The sequence below is a fragment of the Gigantopelta aegis genome, chromosome 8 (genome assembly GCF_016097555.1).
Source record: "Gigantopelta aegis isolate Gae_Host chromosome 8, Gae_host_genome, whole genome shotgun sequence".
Lineage (NCBI taxonomy): Eukaryota > Metazoa > Mollusca > Gastropoda > Neomphalida > Peltospiridae > Gigantopelta > Gigantopelta aegis.
The window spans coordinates 66,332,936-66,359,433 of record NC_054706.1 but is presented as its reverse complement, the minus strand read 5'-3'; the positions used below and the strand labels follow the sequence as shown (position 1 = coordinate 66,359,433).

At 35.9% G+C, this 26,498-nt stretch overlaps 1 protein-coding gene across 1 annotated transcript in view; it reads right to left on the bottom strand.

Moving 5' to 3' along the window:
- The window catches only part of LOC121380225 (zinc finger ZZ-type and EF-hand domain-containing protein 1-like), a 104,797-nt gene that overhangs the window by 4,545 nt on the left and 73,754 nt on the right, over positions 1-26,498 (bottom strand). The window contains exons 63-76 of the mRNA XM_041509046.1: positions 25,343-25,474; positions 22,978-23,089; positions 22,252-22,442; positions 21,256-21,531; positions 20,337-20,437; positions 18,847-18,888; positions 18,194-18,301; positions 13,932-14,280; positions 13,228-13,421; positions 12,041-12,153; positions 8,143-8,290; positions 6,189-6,323; positions 5,357-5,516; positions 3,499-3,570 (exon numbers count right to left, since the gene is read on the bottom strand). Of these exons, the coding sequence (XP_041364980.1) occupies positions 3,499-3,570; positions 5,357-5,516; positions 6,189-6,323; positions 8,143-8,290; positions 12,041-12,153; positions 13,228-13,421; positions 13,932-14,280; positions 18,194-18,301; positions 18,847-18,888; positions 20,337-20,437; positions 21,256-21,531; positions 22,252-22,442; positions 22,978-23,089; positions 25,343-25,474 (2,133 nt within the window). The remainder of the gene's footprint in view (positions 1-3,498; positions 3,571-5,356; positions 5,517-6,188; positions 6,324-8,142; positions 8,291-12,040; positions 12,154-13,227; positions 13,422-13,931; positions 14,281-18,193; positions 18,302-18,846; positions 18,889-20,336; positions 20,438-21,255; positions 21,532-22,251; positions 22,443-22,977; positions 23,090-25,342; positions 25,475-26,498) is intronic.

Genomic DNA, 26,498 nt, shown 5'->3' with positions numbered 1-26,498 from the left:
AATGTAGAATATCATTGTAACAGGTTACATAAATAAAATGGGTTAGGCTAGTTAAATGGTAAATACACAACATTTTAATTCTCAGTTTGTTTTAAAGACACCACTAGAGCACATTGATTTATTCATCATAGGCTACCGAATGTCAAACACATGGTCATTTTGACAGTCATAAAGAGGAAACATGCTACATTTTTTTCATTAGTAGCACCCACCCACCTTCAGGATAGCGCATACCACGGGGCCTTTAATATACCAGTCATTGTGCACTGGCTGGGATGAGAAATAACCTAACAGACCGACTGTGCATCAAGCGAGCATTTTACCACTGGGCTACGTTCCACCCCTAATTATCAGAGGCCTGCACGAATATACTGGTGGTGGCAATCTAATAATTGGGTGATTGGTGGATACATCATTTCAAATGCCATCTTAATTTTTAGTTTTTGTGTTTTTAAATTCATCATCCACAAGATGTCACATACCTCTATCGTTGCACTGAAAAAAAAATTCTAAGCATCTTTATTTCAAAATATTCTGGGAAGTATGCCCTCAAAAATTCCCTTATAATTTAAGATCTCTCTTATTTCAAAATATTCAGGGAAGCATGCCCTTAAGAACTCCCTTATAATTTAAAAGCTCCCTTATTTCAAAATATTCAGAGAAGAATGCCCTTAAGTAAGAACTCCATTATTTAAGATTCTGTTCCCTTTTTAAAGCCTTTAACAAACTCAAATAGAGGTATTTCGCATGCGCGTGAAGAGTAACGTCCCTTGACAAAATAGACTGAAACTAGTCTATTTACAAATTGGGGGGCGTGACAGACAGGTTGTTATGGGTGACTTGAGTAGCTTCGTAGGAGACTTTTAAACTTTGGCAACTAACATGTACATATTTCGAATTAGATGGTATAATGGCCGTAGAAAACGGTCCGCTGAAATTTACAGCGGAATGGTTCAAATTAAAGGGACATTCCTGAGTTTGCTGCATTGTAAGATGTTTCCGACTAATAAAATATTTCTACGATTAAATTTACATATTAAATATATTTTCTTGTTTAGAATACCAGTGTCTGTATATTCAATGTGTTTCTGATCGTCTTAATATTTGTAAGAAGCCCAGACTGGATTTTGTCTTCAAATAACTTCGTACATAAGAAAAAACATATTTTAGGAAATAAGATGAAATTTAACATAGTACAAATATTAGAACGATCAGAAACACGTTTAATATACAGCCACTGATATTTTATGCAGAAAAATATATTTGATATGTAATTACAATCGTATACACACACACACACACACACACACACACACACATGTATATATATATATATATATATATATATATATATATATATATATATATATATATATATATATATATATATATATATATATATATATATATATACATACATACAGTCAAACCTGTCTTAAGCGGCCACACAAGGGAGTAGATAAACGTGGCCGATTAAGACAGGTGGCCGCTGAGTACAGGTTGCCACATATATAGTCTTTAAAACATTTGTTGTTGTTTCTTGTTTTACCATCTGTACTGCTAATTAACGGATTTGTGCTTCATAGTTGACTATAAATCAACTTTTGACATGTTGTCTCCTTCAGAAATAATGCAAATAAAATATATTAAATTAACCGTTCTCCACAATTTTGTTTTCTTTTTCCATTTAATTATTTAATTCCGACTTCATGCGATGTATTGTTATAGTAAGTGAATCTACAAATGTCAAGCGTAGCCTGCCCAGAGGCAATTAGATGCATGTCAGATTCATACTTCCTTAATTGATACACAGTGGAGATGTCGGGACTGAATGGGTACTAGTATTCCTGAAGGTGTGAAGATCAGTTATTTGCTGCACCTTATCGCTGTTGTTAAAATATCCCTTTTATATAAGAGTAAAACTTTACTGTGGCCGCTTAATGCAGGTATTTTAGCGATTTGGGATCCGATTTAGGTGGCCGCTGGCCGCGTTAGACAGGTGACCGCTTATTAGAGGTGCATTTACATTATAAATCGTTTGGGAGGAAAAAAGTGGCCGCTTAAGGCAGGTGACCGCTGAATACAGGTGGCCGCTAGGACAGGTTTGACTGTATATATAAATATATATATATATATATATATATATATCTCAGAAGGTGTTTTGTTGCATTTTTCTTAGTGTCTATCTAATTGGGAAAAGTTAAAAAAAGGAATTGATTTTATGCTGTTACATGTATATCCATAAAGTGGGAATTTAAAAAAAGGGGGATTTGAAGGGGGGGGGGGTTTGAAGGTAGGCGCCGTTCTGTTTACCCATACACACATTTTTATACAGTGTCAACATGAACGCATTGGGTATTATACCAAATATATTTATTTTCTTTACTGTTAATGTGTTTTCCACCATATCTAAGTATATAAATTACTAGACAGACCTGTGTAGGAACGTCCTGTACACAGCCGTCATCACTCTATATATATTCATATATCATTATTATTATTATTATTATTTAAGGAGTGTCTGTTATTTCTTTTACGTTCATCGGGGTATGAACAAAATAAATCATCCGTAAATTGTGTGAATCGGCGAAGACGTTCTCACATAAGTTTGCGGATGATTTTTTTGTTCATACCTAGATGAACGTAAAAGTAATAACAGACAATACTTATAATTAAATTTGAAACACACTGAGTAATAATAACATTAAAAGTTCATATATATATATATATATATATATATATATATATTCTGTTGAGTATTGTCCGAAATATACATATATTTTCTGTATATACAAAATATATATTTATTTATTTTATTTACTGTTTACTACCATATCTAAGTAGAGAATACTAGACCGCCCTGTATAGGAACGTTCTGTACATAGCTGTCCTGACTACATATATTTTTTATATATTTACACACAACACGTTATATATTTTATTGAGTATAATTCGAAATATATATATATTTGCTTTATATACAAAATATATATTTATTTTCTTTACTGTTAATGTGTTTTCCACCATATCTAAGTATACTAGACCGCCCTGTGTAGGAACGTCCTGTACAGAACCGGTACGGTTTTGGTCCCTTATGCGTTCACTGGCTTCCCTCCTACAAAATGTCCCGAACAAACCCTCGTACTTAGAGTAACATTAAAATCGTTTTCTACGTGAAACGATTACCCACAAACGTTTCCGATATCCATTGGCTGGATATCGATGGAAGGATAACGAATTTCCCGGACATATGCGATTGGAACAGTTAATAATTGAACAATGGTCGTGGCCTCCCATTGCTTTTGCCCCCCAATTTGCAGATAGGTCTATTTTGGCGAGATCTCGCGAAATCTCGCGGTTTGCGTCCTCGAGTAACTCCGCAACGGGCACATGTGCAGTGGAATGAGAAAGAGGTCTATTGCCCTCTTTTAAAATTGTGTTACCCCCCTTCGCTTACATAATCCTGGATCTGCTCCTGGGAGTTTAAGATTTACATACCACAATGAGTACAGACATGATTTCCTTCTTGTCATGGACTGCCACAATGTAGTCTGGTACGACATCCCATTCCTGCAGACAAACCAACAGTGACACATTTTGTTATTATTAATTAAACACTGTATTTCTCACTATTAAAGCCATTTTTTATTGTTCAGAATATTAATTTTTATACACCTAAAGTGGTTCTGGTCATCCAGGCTTTTGCAAACCCCAAAATGCATTTTTCATACTTCTAAAAATGCATGTTCGTCTAAGAAGTAATTGTTATCAAGGCAAGCTCTAGTTATTTTTGGAAGGCATTTCCCTGTTTAAAAATCACAGACTTTAGTTTCTCTCTGTTATAACCTTATCTAAATATCTGTTGCAGGTTAGTAGTTTAACTAAACGTAGTGTCCATTTTCACGGGCTGAAACTAGGGTCTGTGCCTTTAATACAGAGAACATTTTATCACTATTAATTAAAACAGTCAGATACAACATCCCATTCCTGAAGATAAACAGTAAACAGTACTACGAGTTCACTATTAGAATGATTTGAAATCAATTTGAAACTGTCAGATGTTTTTTTTTTATGAAATCTGTTTTCCAAATGTATTCTAAAATTTCATTTTGTTGCTTTCATGATACAGGAAACCTATATCACAATATATTATGATACAAAAATTCTCACACAACACACATCCCTAATAGAATTGAGAATTGGTTTGAATTTCACCATCGATCATCAGTTATAATCAGTTTTTACCAACTGATCAATTTTCGATTACACAATCGGTTAGAATTATATGAACACCAGAAGGATTTGAACTATACGCATCATGCACCTATTGCCATCATGCACCTATTGTCGTGTTCACTGGAATATACACTACAAATCACTACCTGCAATAACGATTTAATATATTTTTCTTTATGTAAACATGAGAACAAAACACAAACCCCAACAGTTACATCAATTCCATCATCTAAACTGGAGGAACAATTGAAGAGTTGCTGCTGATTTGCTGCAAAACGCGACTGATCCGTATGAAATTGTATTGGGTAAATCCTGTTTTTTATCAAAACGCGATATATGGCAAGCAAATTTTAAAATTATATTGAAATTTGCAAGATCTTTAGGTAATAATGTGTTGCTGTCAATGGGTCATGTGTTTACTATCAAGACCTGTATACCTGAGCGTAACATTTTCATATGATTTAGTTAAAATGCGTGACGTCAAACTAATTTTTGCTCATCGTGATAACGTCATATTACCAATGGAGCCAACTTTGATTTACTAAATATCGAATGAAAATGTTATTTTAGAAGTGTTATAGGATAAATAGCATTCACTAATCGTGTTTTTTAATATGTAAAATATCATCCTCGTCTAGTTAATAGGTATTTGTCTTGGCAGAGCCTCAACAAATACATTAAAAAAAAATTCATTTATTAATTTTTTTAGGACATGATATCCACATTTGAAATAAAAGAAAATTAGATAAGACAGCAGTGTTAAAGATACATATTCTAAATACATGTAATAATCACAAATATTAACCGTAGTAACAACTGTAACAATGTACTACTATTCTTGTCAGTTCTATATAAATATATATATATATAAATCACATATCAGCAACATAAAAATAAGCAGGCCTTCAAACTTTTATATTAATAAAATAATTTTCTTGTTTTCTTTACAAGACATTAATGTATGCAGGAATGGAGCTAGCTCTGGGCAACCAAATAATTTCTCCAAATTATGCCTAAAAAAACATACTGATTAACATAGACTCAGTTGATATTTTCCATATTAAAAAACACTTGTGACGAATCTGCTATATACAAGCATGCCGAATGCACGAATACTTACGATGACTAGGTTCTCGACCTGCAGGAAGAATTCGGTTAGAGCGCGGACGACTGGAGGCAGGACCGTCCCTGGGTCTTCGTCGTCCTTCGTCATCGACATGTACATGATCCACAACGGCTTCAACAAGCTCAGGTCAATCGCCAGCTTCGGCTCTTCACTCCTAAAAGGAGATCAGTATATAATTCTAACGAACAGCTGCATAGCGAGAGGGGGGGGTCCATGTCCCCTCAATCAAAACCTTTTTTTTTTTTTACTGTATTAAATTTTTTATAAAATCATACATACAGTTGACCCCCCCCCCCCCCCCCCCCCCAATATGGGTTCCCTCAATATGGATTCTCCTCAATATGGGTTCCCGCCAATATGGGTTCCCCCCAAATATAAAATCAATGCTAATCAGTGCTAATCAATGTCTCGCTGTTGGAATATTTAATTCAATCAATTAGAAAAGGAGAAGTGCAATAAAGTTGAGATGTCAGGTTGTGGTTTATAAGAAATGAATTTATTGATGTATATCTGTCACAAATTGTATATATTAAATTTGTGACCATTATACATTGATAAATGCAAAAAAATAAATTACAAAAAGGTTTTATAATTACAAACAACACTTCTATTTAGTTAAAAATACACAAAAATCAGTTTCTATGACCTGTTTTACGTAATAACGTCTCATTTGACGTAATCTTCTGAGATTTATCGAAGGATAACATTCAGTTTTCAAGTGATGTCGTCCAATCAGAACAGAGTAAATTGTATAACTGTGTGAAATTTGTAATCAATGTTAAAATAACAACCTATTAAAATGTTACTACGAAGATGTTATTCTTACGTTGACTGTGTTTTTGTCCGACTCTGTGCCAGTACAATCTTGAGAAGCAGCTGGATTGCCTTGAGTCGTTGGAGCGACATCTGTTTGCATGCCACATACACCAGACTAGACCACAGATCGCCCAGCGGCAAACATCTAAAAAAAAAAGACTCAGTGCTGTACTTGATCATGAAACTTGAAACAGGATTTACTGGTGAAATTAACTTGTGAAATGTATTATTTAGAGATTATTATACGAACTTGTGAGTTGTACTGATTTTACGAAACAAGTGTTAGGATTTTTGTATTGCCCGAGTGAGAGCAAGGGTAATACATGAATCCTGACACGAGTTTCGTAAAATCAGTACGACTCACACACGAGTGTAATAATTTCTTTATTATCCATATTATTGTTGTTTTCTTAATGAATAACAATTTTCAAATGCATAGTCTGAGCTAGGACTGGAAAAGCAACGTCATGTTATGACATCGTTTCGCAAAATTACGTCATTACACTTATTACACGTGTGCTTCGTATGATTATTATTAACTCGGTTATGTTGAACCATATGGATAATAATGTAAAATATTTATATACTAAATAAAAAACAGGACAAGTTTAGCACAATTAATAGAACAGTTATAACTTCCTTCTAGTAGTAGTGATATTCTTTATTATAATAAACAATCATAAGAAACTGGTCTCGTCATATAAGTGTAAAAAAAACCCTCACACATATTTACCCTACTGTTTTTACATGTATGAAAGTAGAGCATATTTACTGATGCCCTGGCATATTGTTTAATTGGAGACCTGTTGACAGGTGACTTACACCTACAATTTTGTGACACTATGGAAGGAAGCAAAGAAAGAAAGAAATGTTTTATGTAACGATGCACTCAACACATTTTATTTTCAGTTATATGGTGTCTGACATATGGTTAAGAACTACGTAGATATTAAAGGAGGAAATCCGCTGTTGCCACTTCATGGGCTACTCTTTTCAATTAGCAGCAAGGGATCTTTTATATGCACCATCCCATAGACAGGATAGTACATACCATGTCATTTGATGTACCAGTCATGGTGCCAAGCTTTGGTTGTAACAATAAATAACCCAGAGGCACTATGGAGTAGTAGGTCCTACTGTGTTAGGTCCCACTTTTTTGTTCTTTTCACTGTCAGCGTATATATGGTCCAATATGGTCAACTTCCTTGATATAACATTTCAACTTATTTTTGTGCTTATATCCTGCGGTTCAAGTACAATGCCCTGGACACACACCTCAGCTATCTGGGCTGTCTGTCCAGAATAGTGGGTTAGTTGTTAGTGAGAGAGAAGAGGGTGTAGTGGTCTTATACCTTCCCATTGAATCATTAAAACTCGTTCTGTGTGTGAGCTGGAACTGAACTGTGAATTCAGTACCTACCAGCCTTATGTCCGATGGCTTAACCGTGACACCACCGAGGCCGGTTGATATAACAAATAACTCTTCAGCCATGTGTTATAATAACACTGGCACAAAAAAAAAAAAGTAGAGAAAGTGTACAGCAACATGACTGTTATGGTGAATTAATACATTTTATATATGACCTAGATGAACAATAATTGCATCTAAGGAAGATAGGAAAATGAAGAATCACAGGAAGAAATATAATGTGGAAGATCTATTCTAAATATTCAAATAATAAAAACATGAACATGTTGCAGGAAAAAAAAAAATGTGTAAGATCTAATCAAACTACAGTAGAAACTCGTTGGGTTGAACTTGGAAGGATTGAATCCACTGCAATGCTCGAACCAAAAACAAAGTCCTGAATTACACTTACACATTGTTGCCGGTTGGGTCAAACTACCCGGTGAGCTGAACACTTTCTCAAGCACCGATTGGGTTCGAGCCAATAGGATTCAACTGTATTTAAATAATAGAAATATTCTCTCAAAATCTGAAGCTCTGACTTTGTTCAACTTACCCTGCTACATCCGAGGACAGAACCGCATTGAGTATGGTGTGTCCTGTCTCAAAGCTGTCTCGTGTTCCGGCCGTCACCATGAACTTGTAGCCCCAGCTGGCAGAAGACTCATCTGGGTCGACGAGAAACTTGTAATACAGTGTGTCACCTGCAACAAGAAAACAGCACACCTGTAAATGACGGGTAACACCAGTGGTGTGATATATTTATTATTAAACACACTTCTGACGTTATACTATTGTTCTAGCCGTAGATTATTTTTCACGAACCTAGAATAATGTACACCACTCACTTAACCATGAGACGACCGAACATGTCATCCAAGACTGCATAAACCTAAAGCAGCTGGACAACTACAACAACTCTCCAGAAGAAGCTGAATGGCACTAGAAGTGATCTATAGAAAACAGTATCATTCATAGTCACTGCTGGCCTCGACGTGTAGTCAACAAGCGAACGAAATGAAGAAGAAGACTTAACCAGATTATTTTTTGTTGGTAAATATGCCACTGAATATGCACATTCGGCACTTTTGACAGTTAACTGAGTATTCTCCATTATATAATATCTCACTGAAAAGTTAAAGTTTATTTTGTTTAACACCACTAGAGTACATTTGTTTATTAATCATCAGCTATTGGATGTCAAACATTTGGTAATTATGACATATAGTTTTAGAGAGGAAACACAGTACATTTTTCCATTAGTAGCAAGGAATCTTTTAAATTCACCATCCCACTGACAGGATAGCACATACCACAGCCTTTGATATAACAATCATATTGCACTGGCTGGAATGAGAAACAGCCCAATGGGCCCATCACCAGGGATCAATCCTAGGCCGACTGCGCAACAAGCAAGCGCTTTACCACTAGACGACATCCTGCTTCTAATACCTCAATGAATGCACAATAACAAATGGGGAGGGGTATAATTTAAAAACTATTAATACCTCAATGAATGCACAGTAACAAATGGGGAGGGGTATAATTTAAAAACTATTAATACCTCAATGAATGCACCACAACAAATGGGGAGGGGTATAATTTAAAAACTATTAATACCTCAATGAATGCACAAGAACAAATGGGGAGGGGTATAATTTAAAAACTATTAATACCTCAATGAATGCACAAGAACAAATGGGGAGGGGTATAATTTAAAAACTATTAATACCTCAATGAATGCACAGTAACAAATGGGGAGGGGTATAATTTAAAAACTATTAATACCTCAATGAATGCACCATAACAAATGGGGAGGGGTATAATTTAAAAACTATTAATACCTCAATGAATGCACAAGAACAAATGGGGAGGGGTATAATTTAAAAACTATTAATACCTCAATGAATGCACAGTAACAAATGGGGAGGGGTATAATTTAAAAACTATTAATACCTCAATGAATGCACAATAACAAATGGGGAGGGGTATAATTTAAAAACTATTAATACCTCAATGAATGGGGAGGGGTATAATTTAAAAACTATTAATACCTCAATGAATGCACCATAACAAATGGGGAGGGGTATAATTTAAAAACTATTAATACCTCAATGAATGCACCATAACAAATGGGGAGGGGTATAATTTAAAAACTATTAATACCTCAATGAATGCACCACAACAAATGGGGAGGGGTATAATTTAAAAACTATTAATACCTCAATGAATGCACAAGAACAAATGGGGAGGGGTATAATTTAAAAACTATTAATACCTCAATGAATGCACAGTAACAAATGGGGAGGGGTATAATTTAAAAACTATTAATACCTCAATGAATGCACAGTAACAAATGGGGAGGGGTATAATTTAAAAACTATTAATACCTCAATGAATGCACCACAACAAATGGGGAGGGGTATAATTTAAAAACTATTAATACCTCAATGAATGCACAAGAACAAATGGGGAGGGGTATAATTTAAAAACTATTAATACCTCAATGAATGCACAGTAACAAATGGGGAGGGGTATAATTTAAAAACTATTAATACCTCAATAAATGCACCATAACAAATGGGGAGGGGTATAATTTAAAAACTATTAATACCTCAATGAATGCACCATAACAAATGGGGAGGGGTATAATTTAAAAACTATTAATACCTCAATGAATGCACCATAACAAATGGGGAGGGGTATAATTTAAAAACTATTAATACCTCAATGAATGCACCATAACAAATGGGGAGGGGTATAATTTAAAAAACTATTAATACCTCAATGAATGCACCACAACAAATGGGGAGGGGTATAATTTAAAAACTATTAATACCTCAATGAATGCACAAGAACAAATGGGGAGGGGTATAATTTAAAAACTATTAATACCTCAATGAATGCACAGTAACAAATGGGGAGGGGTATAATTTAAAAACTATTAATACCTCAATGAATGCACAATAACAAATGGGGAGGGGTATAATTTAAAAACTATTAATACCTCAATGAATGGGGAGGGGTATAATTTAAAAACTATTAATACCTCAATGAATGCACCACAACAAATGGGGAGGGGTATAATTTAAAAACTATTAATACCTCAATGAATGCACAAGAACAAATGGGGAGGGGTATAATTTAAAAACTATTAATACCTCAATGAATGCACCACAACAAATGGGGAGGGGTATAATTTAAAAACTATTAATACCTCAATGAATGCACAAGAACAAATGGGGAGGGGTATAATTTAAAAACTATTAATACCTCAATGAATGCACAGTAACAAATGGGGAGGGGTATAATTTAAAAACTATTAATACCTCAATGAATGCACCATAACAAATGGGGAGGGGTATAATTTAAAAACTATTAATACCTCAATGAATGCACAGTAACAAATGGGGAGGGGTATAATTTAAAAACTATTAATACCTCAATGAATGCACCATAACAAATGGGGAGGGGTATAATTTAAAAACTATTAATACCTCAATGAATGCACCACAACAAATGGGGAGGGGTATAATTTAAAAACTATTAATACCTCAATGAATGCACCACAACAAATGGGGAGGGGTATAATTTAAAAACTATTAATACCTCAATGAATGCACAAGAACAAATGGGGAGGGGTATAATTTAAAAACTATTAATACCTCAATGAATGCACAGTAACAAATGGGGAGGGGTATAATTTAAAAACTATTAATACCTCAATAAATGCACCATAACAAATGGGGAGGGGTATAATTTAAAAACTATTAATACCTCAATGAATGCACCATAACAAATGGGGAGGGGTATAATTTAAAAACTATTAATACCTCAATAAATGCACCATAACAAATGGGGAGGGGTATAATTTAAAAACTATTAATACCTCAATGAATGCACAATAACAAATGGGGAGGGGTATAATTTAAAAACTATTAATACCTCAATGAATGCACAATAACAAATGGGGAGGGGTATAATTTAAAAACTATTAATACCTCAATGAATGCACAATAACAAATGGGGAGGGGTATAATTTAAAAACTATTAATACCTCAATGAATGCACAATAACAAATGGGGAGGGGTATAATTTAAAAACTATTAATACCTCAATGAATACAAAATAACAAGCAGTAATCAACTATGAAACTCTAAAAAATTCCTTTCTTCTTTTTAAAATTGTTTTTTGGGGTGGTGGTGGTATACTTTAAAAACTATTAAGAACTCATTGAAGACAAAATTAAAGACAGCAAATTTAACTATGAAAATCTGATAGCCTTTTTGTTTGAAATAGCTAAAAAAAGAGGTATGGTCCTAAAAAAAACAGTCAGCATGTTTAAGTATTAAAAAATAAATAAATTAATTATCCCTCCCCCGAAACAACAAAACCCCCAGAATGATTGATAATATAATTACTATTAAGAGATAAAACTAAAGCTGTCAGATCACCTGGTACTTGGAAACTATTCCAGTGGTTTTTCCCAGTAAAGCAGTGACTGTTTTTAGTGCGGCTTTCATCCGTACCAAACTCCAGGCCCGACAGATAGTCCTCGATTGCACACCTGAAAAAAGAATTTGGAGAATACAATATATATCATCACAGGATAATGCAACAAATGCTGTCAGTGTCCCAATTCAGATATCTTACAAAACACAGCATCATCATCACATACTTTTGTGTGAACAAAATATATAAATTATTCTATTGTGTAAGGATTTTGTTGTACACATCCACACATTAAACAATGATTATTATTTGGGTTGCAAAAATCAAGGTAAAAGAAGTGAAAGATGACTCCCCAGGACATTTTTGAAATGGTATACCTTTAGATACCAGGGGCACAATTCACAATCCTCTCTTAAACAACACTGCATTTTTCTTGCAAGTTTTGTTTTTGCAGACCTCACTGTTTAAAGAAGCTATCAGTCTCACTCCCCCATCACTCCCCTAGTCTGGTTCAAGGAGAGTAATGTTTAACTCTCCTTAGCATGTGAATTTATATGGTATCAATACGGTAATATCTTAAATGGCTCCCCATAATCTAAGTTAGGTGAGCAAATAATCACTCCCAACAATTCTTTTCACGGAGATTATTAGAGAGAAAACCTGCTGCTGTCATGCATTGAGCTACTCTTTTTGATTAGAGCTAGTGATCTTTTATATGCACATCCCAGACAGGATAGTACATATTATGGACTTGGTCACATCAGTTGTGGAGCTCTGCCTAGAATGAGAAATAACCCAATGAGCCCACTGACAGGAATCGATCCTAGACCCGATTGCACATCAATTAACACTTTACCACTGGGCTATGGCCCGCTCCGTAATTAGTTAGGTGCATAAACATGGTGATAAACAACATCCGACTGTAACGAATCGCTGTAAGACCACTAATTAAGAATAACGAGTCGTACTTGTTGTCAAAACTGACAGTAAGGAAAACAGCGCCAGGAAGCTGTAACCTCTCCACCTGGGCCTATTTTACTGTAGGCATTTAACGTGACCTTAGCACTAAGCTCGCTTTGTAAAATGGGGCCCAGCTCATTCAATTAGTTAGGTGCATAAACACTGTGATGACAATATTTCTCTGTAACTAATCCCTGTAAGACCACTAATTAAGAATAACGAGTCGTACTTGTTGTCGAAGCTGACAGTGAGGAAAGCTGCACCGGTAAGCTGTATTTTCTCCTCCATGGGCTCCAGCTTGTGCGGGTGTTCACTCTCGCGTGACACAGCCGACAGAGTTACCTCCTCCATGAACTGGCACGCGGTGCATGCGATGGGAACCAGGCTGTTCGAGTCACAGTGCTCTATCACCTTCTGGACAACCTGGAAGAAAAAACAGTTACAAGTTTTGTTTAATGACACCACTAGAGCACATTTAATGAAAAGTTGTTTTGTTTTGTTTAACAGTGCTCTATCACCTTCTGGACAACCTGGAAGAAAAAATAGTTTAAAAAGTTTTGTTTAATGACATCACTAGAGAACATTTAATGAACCGTTAAGGTTTGTTTTGTTTAACGATACCACTAGAGCACAACAATTTATTAATCAAACATTTTTGTAATTCTCACATGTAGTCTAAGAGAGCAAACTCGCTACATTTTACCATTAATAGCAAGAGATCTTTTATAGGCACCATCATAGACAGAATGGCACATACAACAGCTTTTGATATACCAGTCGTGGTGCATTAGCTGGAACGAGAAATAACCCAAAAGTCCGGAAAACTATATGTAGAACAGATGGACTGAGACAATACTACTGGTTGGATCGGCAGGGGACTAATAAGGTGGTTTATAACTCCTGTGCCTTGAAAATATACATTCGTGGACTCACTTTTTCAAAGCAGTCGTGACTGTCGGTTTTGTACAAGAGGTCAAGGACACACGGAATCTGTCGGACCTCCTTGCAGCCGAGTAGCACCGCGTTGATTGGATGCCCGTCCTCCGGCCAACAGGCCAGCAGTCCTGTGAGAAGATGTCTGGCATAGAGGATGGCCATCGCCATGTTCACTTTAGCCACGTAGTCCCTGGAGTCAGGCTGGTCGTGCTTCTGCAACTCGCGTTTCAGCAGCTCCGCGCTCTTCGTGCGACACTTCTCACTTATCTCCCCTTTGATGCCATCTTCCAGCTGAATGAAGTTCTCTGTTGACAGCTCTGTGTCACTGACGGCTTTGTCGATCGTTCTGAAAATTAATTTTTTTTAAAATAAGGTTAGACTAAAAAATAGCAATTGAATTATCTCCCCTTTGATACCGTCTTCTAGCTGAATGAAGTTCTCTGTTGACAGCTTCGTGTCGCTGACGGCTTTGGTGATTGTTCTGAAAATTAAAAAAAAAAAAAAAAGGTTAGACTAAAAAACAGAAATTGAATTATCTCCCCTTCGATGCCGTCTTCTAGCTGAATGAAGTTCTCTGTTGACAGCTGTGTTGCTGACGACTTTGTTGATTGTCCTCACTTTAATTTTTTTTTAAATAAACAAAGAAATGTTTTATTTAACGATGCACTCAACACATTTTATTAATGGTTATATGGCGTCAGACATATGGTTAAGGACCACACAGATTTTTGAGAGGAAACCCGCTGTCGCCACTACATGGGCTACTCTTTCCAATTAGCAGCAAGGGATCTTTTATTTGCGCTTCCCACAGGCAGGATAGCACAAACCATGGCCTTTGTTGAACCAGTTATGGATCACTGGTCGGTGTAAGTGGTTTACACCTACCCATTGAGCCTTGCGGAGCACTCACTCAGGGTTTGGAGTCGGTATCTGAATTAAAAATCCCATGCCTCAACTGGGATCCGAACCCAGTTCCTACCAGACTGTAGACCAATGGCCTAACCACTACGCCACCGAGGCCGGTTTTTTAAATAAGGTTAGAGTAAAACAAATAGCAACTAAACTATCAACAGAAAAATTTAAGTACTGGTACAGAGATAAAAATTACATTGGACAAAATAACTTTGCAGGGTCTTGAAATAGCAGGCTATTAAGAGTTGTTCACGAGGTAGCAGTATACCAATAGCATCTTGCTGGGACAAAATTCAGAGTGCACCTAACTTTGAATGTTGCATTTGATAAAACCATGTTTTCCATTGGTGAGATATGTGACAGGACGTGTTATCAAATGAGGGAAGGGACATAGCCCAGTGGTAAAGCAGTCGTCTAATGCGCCGTCGTTCTAGGATATTTCAACTTCTTTAACTTTCACTGATGGCAATATAAAACTAAACCTGAAATGTAAAAAAAAAAAAAAAAAAAAAAAAAAAAATATATAAAACTATTTGTAAAATGGAAAAATGCCTATAGTTTTTTTAATTCACAGATTCGGTGTGTACAAATATATTTAACTTGGTCTCCAGGTAACAGTGGTAAATGCATACACAGCAATCAGAGTTAGTATGCAGTTTTTGTAACCAATGTGTTATTTTTACAGTGTATAGTTTCTGCTATCAAAATTAAGCATGGCAAGCTCTGAAGTTGGAGTCACGCAGGGCTAGCTCTGGGTCAGCAGAAAATGTTCGCCCAATTATCTATTAAACTTCAAAAATAGACGAAACCCAGTTATTTTGTAATAATATATCAATTATTACATGAATTTCGCCAAATTATCTATTAAACTTCAAAAATAGACGAAACCCAGTTATTTTGTAATAATATACTCTTCAAAAGAAGAAACGCAAAACCACATTGTCGTAACATTTGGAGAATTGATTTAATTATTGAATGGTGAGTCCGATAATTACCAAATGTTGCAGGATTGTTCACAATTCACTCTAGTCCATTGTGAGTAAGTGATAGGACACACCACCAAGGTCAAGGTCATCTGGAGTCAATACCGGGTGTGGCCTCCGCGTGTGTTGACAACTGCCTGGCACCGCCTGCCCAATGAAGCAACCAGAGTACGGATGACGTCCCGGGGGATGGTGGCCCACTCGGCCTGCAAGGCTGCTGCCAGCTCGGGCAGGGTCTGGGGCTGTGGTTGTCGCTGTCGGAGGCGTCGGTCCAACTCGTCCCATAGATGCTCAATTGGGTTCAAATCCGGTGATATCGATGGCCAAGGAAGGACATTTAATGTTGTTGTTCTGTAGGAAAGCCATTGTGAGACATGCTGTGTGAGGCCTGGCGTTGTCATGTTGGAACACTGCGTTGGCGTTGGACATAACTGGAACGATGTGTGGCCGGAGGATCTGGTCAATGTAGCCCTGTGCATTCAGGTTGCCCTGCACGTGGACCAGGTCAGTTCTGCCAGTGTGTGAGATGGCTGCCCACACCATGACACTACCCCCGCCGAATCTGTCCACTTCCTGCACGCAGTTTGCCGCATAACGTTCACCACGACGCCTATACACGCGACATCTTCCATCATGACGTCGGAGCAGAAATCGGGACTCGTCACTGAACCACACCTGTCTCCATCGCAGTTGAGGCCATTGTCGATGAATCTGGCACCACTGCAGTCGGAGTCGACGGTGTTGTGGTGTTAAGATGACACCTCGAACTGGACGTCTGGCACGAATTCCTACCTCACGTAGGCGGTTCCGTACGGTCTGGTCGGATATCCTGCGCAAACCTGGTATTGCTGCGGCTGTGGAGGTGGCAGTAGTCAATCGTTCCCGAAGGTGGCGTATCCGGATGTAGCGGTCCTGCCCGGGGGTAGTGACCCGTGGTCGACCGGATCTAGGGAGGTCACGTGTTGATTCATGTTGCTGGTAACGGTCCCACAGTCTGGAGATGGTGCTTGGGGACACATGGAATGCCCTGGCAACGGCCGTTCTGGATTCGCCTGGGTCTAGTCGGCCGATGGCATTATTTCTCTGCGGTTCACTGAGACGTGGCATGTCCTGGATTGTCAACTGTCGGCCAGATACAGAGGCCAGGCAAGCGAACACCCTGCACTTTTATACTGTCGGTGTTCATGTTGCACGTGCAGACAACGCACGTGCAGTGGTGACATGGTTTGCACGTGGCTGCGTTTTTGCGAATATTCACATTTTGGAACTTTATTGTACAGTAGCTGCGTTTTATCGAATGTAACCGTGGGAATGTGTTTGGGACATGCAATGACCTTATATTCACAAAGCATGAACCGGTAGGAAACATAAAATCAGAGTTATAACCCATTTGTACCCTTTTGCGTTTCTTTTTTTGAAGAGTATATATCAATTATTACATGAATTTCACCAAATTATCTATTAAACTTCAAAAATAGACGAAACCCAGATATTTTGTAATAATATATCAATTATTACATGAATTTCGCCAAATTATCTATTAAACTTCAAAAATAGACGAAACCCAGTTATTTTGTAATAATATATCAATTATTACATGAATTTCGCCCAATTATCTATTTCGCCCAATTATCTATTAAACTTCAAAAATAGACGAAACCCAGTTATTTTGTAATAATATATCAATTATTACATGAATTTCACCCAATTATCTATTAAACTTCAAAAATAGACGAAACCCAGTTATTTTGTAATAATATATCAATTATTACATGAATTTCGCCAAATTATCTATTAAACTTCAAAAATAGACGAAACCCAGTTATTTTGTAATAATATATCAATTATTACATGAATTTCGCCAAATTATCTATTAAACTTCAAAAATAGACGAAACCCAGTTATTTTGTAATAATATATCAATTATTACATGAATTTCGCCAAATTATCTATTAAACTTCAAAAATAGACGAAACCCAGTTATTTTGTAATAATATATCAATTATTACATGAATTTCGCCAAATTATCTACTAAACTTCAAAAATAGACGAAACCCAGTTATTTTGTAATAATATATCAATTATTACATGAATTTCGCCAAATTATCTACTAAACTTCAAAAATAGACGAAACCCAGTTATTTTGTAATAATATATCAATTATTACATGAATTTTGCCAAATTAAAATAAAATTCGCCAATTGTTTTTTAAATTCGCAATTGGCGAATTTGGTGAGTGCCAGAGCCAGCCCTGGAGTGGTAAAAATGTGTTCCCCTCCAGTTAAAAGCCAAGTTTACACCAGCCCACACCCCAAGTTGCAGGCATCTTCCAAGTCCTATTACAAACGTATCTGTAACACAAACCTGCTAACTCTGTTTAACACTGGGTGGAAATGGATTCCAGTGTCGATGACCTTCTCTGATACAGAACTAACCACCTTTTCAGAACTCTTAGCTTCCAGACCTTCGGACCTATAACACAGTATAAAATAAAATAACAATAATTAAGTCATGCTATAATAAAGCTAAATGTCTGCATTGAATAAATAAATATATACTTGAAAAATTACTATTCAATATACCATTGAAACTGAAAAATGAGATTTACATTTTTTTTTTTTATATTAAATTGAAATTTAACAAGTTGAAGTTACAGAATTGCAATTTTTTGAAAATCTAGTATCCCAATATTTTTGCATCTGCCGAGCTATTTTATGCTACTTTTAAGTGCTCAAGTGTTTAAGATTCACTGACAACTGAAGCTTATTACCCAACAAAAATAAATAAATGCATAACTCAAGATTAGATTTTCTCACTCACGGCCAGGCACATGTTATTGACAGTGAGGAACAATAAATTTTGCAAACAATTTAATTAGTTCCTGACATCATCATTTGGCAAAAAAAAAAAAAAAAAAAAAAAAAGTCTAATGAATGTTTTTGTACTCCACTGGCTGAACTAAGCCCTAATTTCATGATATTGTCACATACATTTATAACACAGCATCATATTCTTACCATTTGTCTATAATATTCTTGATTTCTGTTGAATTTCCAAAGCTGAAAACAAGATTGTTTTTTTTTTAAACAACTGTATCAACATTTTAAAAACTACTGCTGTAAACAGCAGTTATTAAAATAGTAAAGGATAATTAGTGTCCAACATTTCAGGTCCATTCTTTCTGCCTTGTACACAATAAACATTATATATCTTATATTAAAGATATACTGTCATGAATTTAAGGACCTTATTTCTCCAAAAGTAGATAATAAATGAAAATTACATCAATGTTTAGAAACCAAATCTGGCTATTGAATCACTGTAACTAAACCATGATGGGGTTAAATCCATGTCATTCCTCTTGGCAATATTAATTCTTAAATTATAGACCATTGCCATAATTCAATTATTTTTTACAAAATATCATTAATAAGTGGAGTATGATGGTTAGGTTGATTATTGAATAAAGTACATTTTGGGACAAATCAACATATTTTTCACGTAATACTCTGTCAGGCCATTTAATAGGTCAGTGGTCTGTGACAATATGCCTTTAATTTCACTTCATTATCATACCCATATTTCATAAATAGTACAATTTAAAAAATTAAAATATCTTCTTCAGTCACAGTCAAATACATTAATAATGCAAGGATTTATCCAGGAGTACTGTGGGGTCCAAACGTAGGCCTCTTCCCAAAAGAAAGTGGCACTGAATATTCGCAATTTTCGTACTAAAACTTCCCAATATATTTTTAATTATGACTGTTCTAATAAATGAATTTTACAGTGGTGTACTACATCATTCAATGGCCTGAAAACATATCCTTCGTATGATTTACTCGCGCTAATTTTCCCAGTCCCATCAGATTGGCGAAATATACTGGATAAATCCCTATAATATTCAAACAAAAACATTACAACAGTAATTCTGAGATGAAACTTTTCCAGCATTCTGAAAATGAAGGCATCATGCACCCAGTTCATTGTTATTGCTGGCCCAACAGTTGGAAATTGCAAAGTGATGTCATTCAAATTGAAAACCCCCCAAAACAAACTACAATAGGTGGATAACCATCCTAGTGCTGAAGTAAATCCTCAAATCTGGGCAAACATGAGAGATATTCGGACAAAATGCACTAAACTGAGACCTTTTATGTATTTCCATCATTCTACCCGCAAATATTTGTTGTAATTCATGTAAAATTATGTAGTGATTCGTTTGCCACCGTATATAGCTGTTTGGAAATAATGCCAATATGAATAAATGATGTTATCCAGATTCGGGTATTTTTGTTTAATTTGAGCAACAACTAGCCTGTCCCCATACAAAAATGAGAGCCTGTATGCCTATGCATAACTGCCAATTTATTATAGTATAACCAGCATTATTTAAACTAACATAAACAATGACACACCAAAATACACACTCACAAAACAAAAACATAATTTCAAGTGTAAATAATAATGCAGGTTAAATTACTCTTCAAAAAATAAAAATACTTACTTTTCAAGAATAGCTTTTTTAACAGCTTGGACATCTCCCTCATTCATTTCAAAGATCACCCTTAACACCGATAGAGGCACATTTAGTTCATGGTGCAATGCCTAAAATGAAATACGATGAGTTGATTAATAATGAAAGACTATGGAATGCATCCATATGAGTATTAACAGTACAAGGAACTCTGAAAAAGAAAAATACAGTTGTCAGACAAATTAATTCAGTGAAACAATTTCACTAAAGATACCCAATATAAGGTGGGTTTTTAATATTTCAAATTAAAAAACAAAAACAAACCCCAATATATTAAAGACATTGACAGTAACATTAGACAATGTAAAATATTTTTAACAATTACACTTTTTTTTTAACAATTAACTTCTTGCAATATGTTTTAAGTCATATGCTTACAAAACGTTTCTTGAAGTCTACATACAAGTCTGTAAAAACTTGTTGAGACTTTAATGTGACATTATTAAAGATCTAAGTTTAGACTTTAAGTTTAATAAGCACAGGTCTTGGTCATCCTTGTATTATAATAGCTCAAACTTAAATTTGGAAAATGAAAACAGCATGTACCTTAAAAACTAGGGTATATAAATACATACATACATACATGGATGCCTCAATAGCTCAGAGCGCATCGTGGTTAGTCTTGCAATTTGCGGGCGATTCGGTGCCACAGGTTCGAGTCCCAGCAATGGCATGGGACAATTTGTGAGGCCAGAAAGGATTTAATTATCCCCTGCGCCAGTGCGTTAATATCTATGTATGTAACAGTCAACCTCGACATACAATATATAGATATTCATACATCAATACACACACACACACACAAACAATCCATTATACAAAACCTAGAAATCGAATACCTATTACAAGAGTCTAAACACAATGGATACTTCTTGAGTAATTTACATACAAAGAACAGGTTCTTGGTTTTGTCGTCGATAGTTCCAAACAGCTCGCTGTCCTCATCTGTTGGCATCGACTGATCCGACGAGGTCAAACTGAGGTCATCATCTCCTATGTTGTTATCGTCGTCATCATCGTCGCTGTCGCTGCTGCAGCTGCTGTCGCTAGTGCTGGCCTTCTTCTCGACAGTCTTAGCTTCGACCACATCCTTGTCAGATTTTGGCATGTTCAGCTTTTTCTTCTTGCTGGCTCCGTCGTGAGTGTACAGCATTAGCGACAAGACCTAACAGGAAAGGAAAAAGAAAGAAAGAAATGTTTTATTTAACGACGCACTCAACACATTTTATTTACGGTTATATGGCATCAGACATATGGTTAAGGACCACACAGATATTGAGAGAGGAAACCCGCTGTCGGCACTTTATGGGCTACTCTTTTCGATTAGCAGCAAGGGATCTTTTATATGCACCATCCAACACAGGGTAGTACATACCACAGCCTTTGATATACCAGTCGTGGTGCACTGGCTGGAACGAGAAATTGCTCAATGTGCCCACCGACTGGGATCGATCCCAAACTGACTACACATCGAGCGAGCGCTTTACCACTGGGCTACATCCCGCCCTAACAGGAAAGGAAATAACAAGCTGGGTTTTATGTTAATGATACATTTGTTCACAGGCATAAACGTTTGGCAACCAATAGCTAAATAAATGTTGTTGGTTTTTTTTATGCTGGGGTGTTCACAAATATTCATTGGTTTGTTGATTTATTAATCAGCGCCTATTGGGTGTCAAACATTTGGTAATTTTAACATATAGTCTTAGTGAGGAAACCTGCTATATTTTTCCATCAGTAGCAAGGGATCTTTTATATGCACCATCCACCATTCCACAGACAGGATAGCACTGGCTGGAATGATCAATAGCCCAACAGACCAATTGACGGGGATCGATCCTAGACCGACCGTGCATCAGAGGAGCACTATTTGTGCTCCGATTACCTCAAGATCTTTTAGCAGCCACTGCTGACTGAAGCCGGTGGCCTTGCTAGCGACGAAGACGAGACACTGGATGAAGTCTGGCTGGAAGAGTCCGTCAGTGAAGTGGTGTGACTCCTCACTCTTCACCGAGTTGTTCACAACCTTCAGGGCCAACGACAACACCCATAAACTTTCCACACCCACCTCTTCGCCTGGGAAATAAATAAATAAATAAATAAAAATAAAAATAAAATAGGGCCAGGGACAACACCCACAGACTCTCCATGCCTACCTCGTCTCCTGAAAAATAAAAAAATAAAATGAACATGCATTCTGAGAGTAGCTTCTAAATTCAAGGGCCATAACTCTGTGAAAAATTAATAAAATACCAGGAAAGTCAAACTGGATATGTAACAGAACATGTTATGAATATACACAAAATTTCAGCTCAATATCTTGAGGTATTGCCAAAAACAAAGTCTGGAAAACATATTTTCGTATCTCCTAAGTTCATGGGCCATAACTCTGTAAAACATTGATAAATCACCATGAAAGTCAAACTAGATCTGTAACAGTACATGATAAAGCTATACACAAGATGTCAGCTCAGTATCTCAAGGCCTTGTGAAAGAAAACATCAGTAAAACTTATGCGAGGCAGACAGACAGACGGATGGACAAGCAGACAGACAGAAGGATGGAGATGAAGCCTATAGGTAATGGTGAAGAAGCTGGAGATGGTACAGACCTGCTCGCAGCTTGGTGACAGTATCAATGATGATGCTCGTGAACTCCGACATGTGACTCGTGTTCCATACCTCTACTGCCTCGTTAAGACATGTCACGTACTGGTCTTTAATCTAAACACACAATACACAGTGAATGAATGGATGAATAAATGAATGAATGAATAAATGAATGAATGAATAAATGAAACTATGAATGGATGAATAAATGAATGAAATAATGAATAAAATAGATGAATGAATGAATGAACGAAATGTTTAACAATATTCCAGCACTAACAACCCCCCTCCCCCAAACATCAGCTACAAGGTGTCAAATAAAGATAATATACCAAAAGAGAGTAACAGTATTTAAAAGGTAAACCATAGATCATATTCCACCATTACAAAATATTTTTAATTAAAACTTTCCATGCGACATAAGTTGCAGATTACTTGCACAGTATAGTGACTTACAGTTATTTGAATCAAAAGGGAACTGGTGGTTTGGCATATAACTTCACAATGAATAGTTAGTTTATTTGTTTGTTTTGCTTAACGACACCACTGGAGCACATTGATTTATTAATGTCAAACATTTGGTAATTTTGATATATAGTTTTAGAGAGGAAACTTGCTAAATTTTTTCCATTTTAGTAGGAAGGGATCTTTTATATGCACCACCCCACAGACAGGATAGCATATACCACAGCCTTTGATATACCAGTCATTTTGCACAGGCTGGAGAAATAGTTTAATGGGCCCACCAACAGAGGCTGATCCTAGACAGACCGCGCATCAAGCGGACACTTTACCACTGGGCTACGTCCCGCCCACCATAATGAATAATGCTATAACTCATAGGAAAACATATTACTGCAGTCACTACGGTTTATCTATAAAACATATTACTGCAGTCACTACGGTTTATCTATAAAACATATTACTGCAGTCACTACGGTTTATCTATAAAACATATTACTGCGGTGTATCCATAAAACATATTACTGCAGTCACTACGGTTTATCTATAAAACATATTACTGCAGTCACTACGGTTTATCTATAAAACATATTACTGCAGTCACTACGGTTTATCTATAAAACATATTACTGCGGTGTATCCATAAAACATATTACTGCAGTCACTACGGTTTATCTATAAAACATATACTGCGTCACTACGTTTATCTATAAAACATATTACTGTATCCATAAAACATATTACTGCAGTCACTACGGTTTATCTATAAAACATATTACTGCAGTCACTACGTATCCATAAAACATATGCAGTCACTGCAGTCACTACGGGTTATCCATCTATAAAATCATATTACTGCAGTCACTACGGTTTATCCATAAAACATATTACTGCAGTCACTACGGTTTATCTATAAAACATAAAACATATTACTGCAGTCACTACGGTTTATCTATAAAACATATTACTGCAGTCACTACGGTTTATCCATAAAACATATTACATATTACTGCAGTCACTACGGTTTATCTATAAAACATATTACATATAAAACATAACGGTTTATCTATAAAACTTATTACTGCAGTCACTACGGTTTATCCATAAAACATATTATTACTGCAGTCACTACGGTTTATCCATAAATACTTATTACTGCAGTCACTACGGTTTATCCATAAAACTTATTACTGCAGTCACTACGGTTTATCCATAAAACTTATTACTGCAGTCACTACGGTTTATCCATAAAATTACTGCAGTATTTTACTGCAGTCACTACGGTTTATCCATAAAACTTATTACTGCAGTCACTACGGTTTATCCATAAAACATATTACTGCAGTCACTACGGTTTATCCATAAAACATATTACTGCAGTCACTACGGTTTATCCATAAAACATATTACTGCAGTCACTACGGTTTATCCATAAAACTTATTACTGCAGTCACTACGGTTTATCCATAAAACATATTACTGCAGTCACTACGGTTTATCCATAAAACTTATTACTGCAGTCACTACGGTTTATCCATAAAACTTATTACTGCAGTCACTACGGTTTATCCATAAAACTTATTACTGCAGTCACTACGGTTTATCCATCTTATTAAGTCACTACGGTTTATCTATAAAACATATCACTGCAGTCACTACGGTTTATCTATAAAACTTATTACTGCAGTCACTACGGTTTATCCATAAAACTTATTACTGCAGTCACTACGGTTTATCCATAAAACATATTACTGCAGTCACTACGGTTTATCCATAAAACATATTACTGCAGTCACTACGGTTTATCCATAAAACATATTACTGCAGTCACTACGGTTTATCCATAAAACCAGTGCTTGCAGGATGAAATGTGGTGATGTGTAAAGACAAAGTAATGAGACTCACTGTTAGCCGTTTCCTCGTACAAACATCTACGACAAGAGTGATGTACTTGTCGGGAAAGTGCTTCATGACGACACCCGTCTTTGTCTCCAGTGTTCTGTGAAAGTACTGCACAAGGGTCCCTATCGTCAGCACCTGAACACAAGAGAAAAATCAAACAGGGGTGGGAATTGGTGAACTGTAAAAAAGAGGAAATCTAGAGAGACCCCAGAAATTCTTGAAATTCTTGGTTAAAATCTGTGCTATCTGACACATTTTGGGGGAAAGGACGATTAAAATGCGAGGAAACGGAATGTTCCATGAGAGGAAAACAGCTGATCTGAGAAGAATTCCCATCCCTGATCACACTGTTTATTGATACACCTCGTCACAGTTATTCAACTTCAAACACAAAATTGATATATACATTCAGGTTCCACAGAAACAAATACTGTTCAGCATGTCTCCTGTACGATTCTCATTCAGAATAAATAGGTGTATCACTACTACAGTAACTATTACATATTACAAATAATATACTGTAAATCATAAAATAGATCTTAAAATTTAGCGAAATCCAAATAAGTGACATATCAGCGACATAGAACTTTAGCGAGGTCATCATATCAGAAAGGGGGAGGGGAAAAAAGAAAGGAATAATAAAAAAAAACATTTAAAAGACAATATTTGCCAAATCGTTTTTTTTAAAATCATAGCAACATTTGTATAGTTTTATCTTGAATCATGAACGCGAAACGATAAACAACTTTTTTTTATCTTTTTTTTTTTTATCACTTCAGTGAAAAAACCTCACAAATTGTATATAATTTACATAATGGAATAAATAATATAAAAAATGAATAAAAGTTATGAATTTTAATTCCCATATATGTATAAAAAAAAGTACGAGTATTCAGTACTGTATCCTGAAAATTAATAAAAGATGGCACTGTTGAAGCGTTTGACAACCTGAGCTAGGACATGTTTAAACAAAGAGAATAATAACGTCATCACTGATTGGATGAAGTTTGACCTCTGCTGGCTCAAGAGATAACAGTACATGTAGCTGTTCTGCTTACTCCCACTTGTTAACAAAAAAGGTGGAAACCTTTTGTTAATTTTAAAATTCTTTATAATTATTGGATACACTACATTGAACAGTCAACAATAAATACATTTA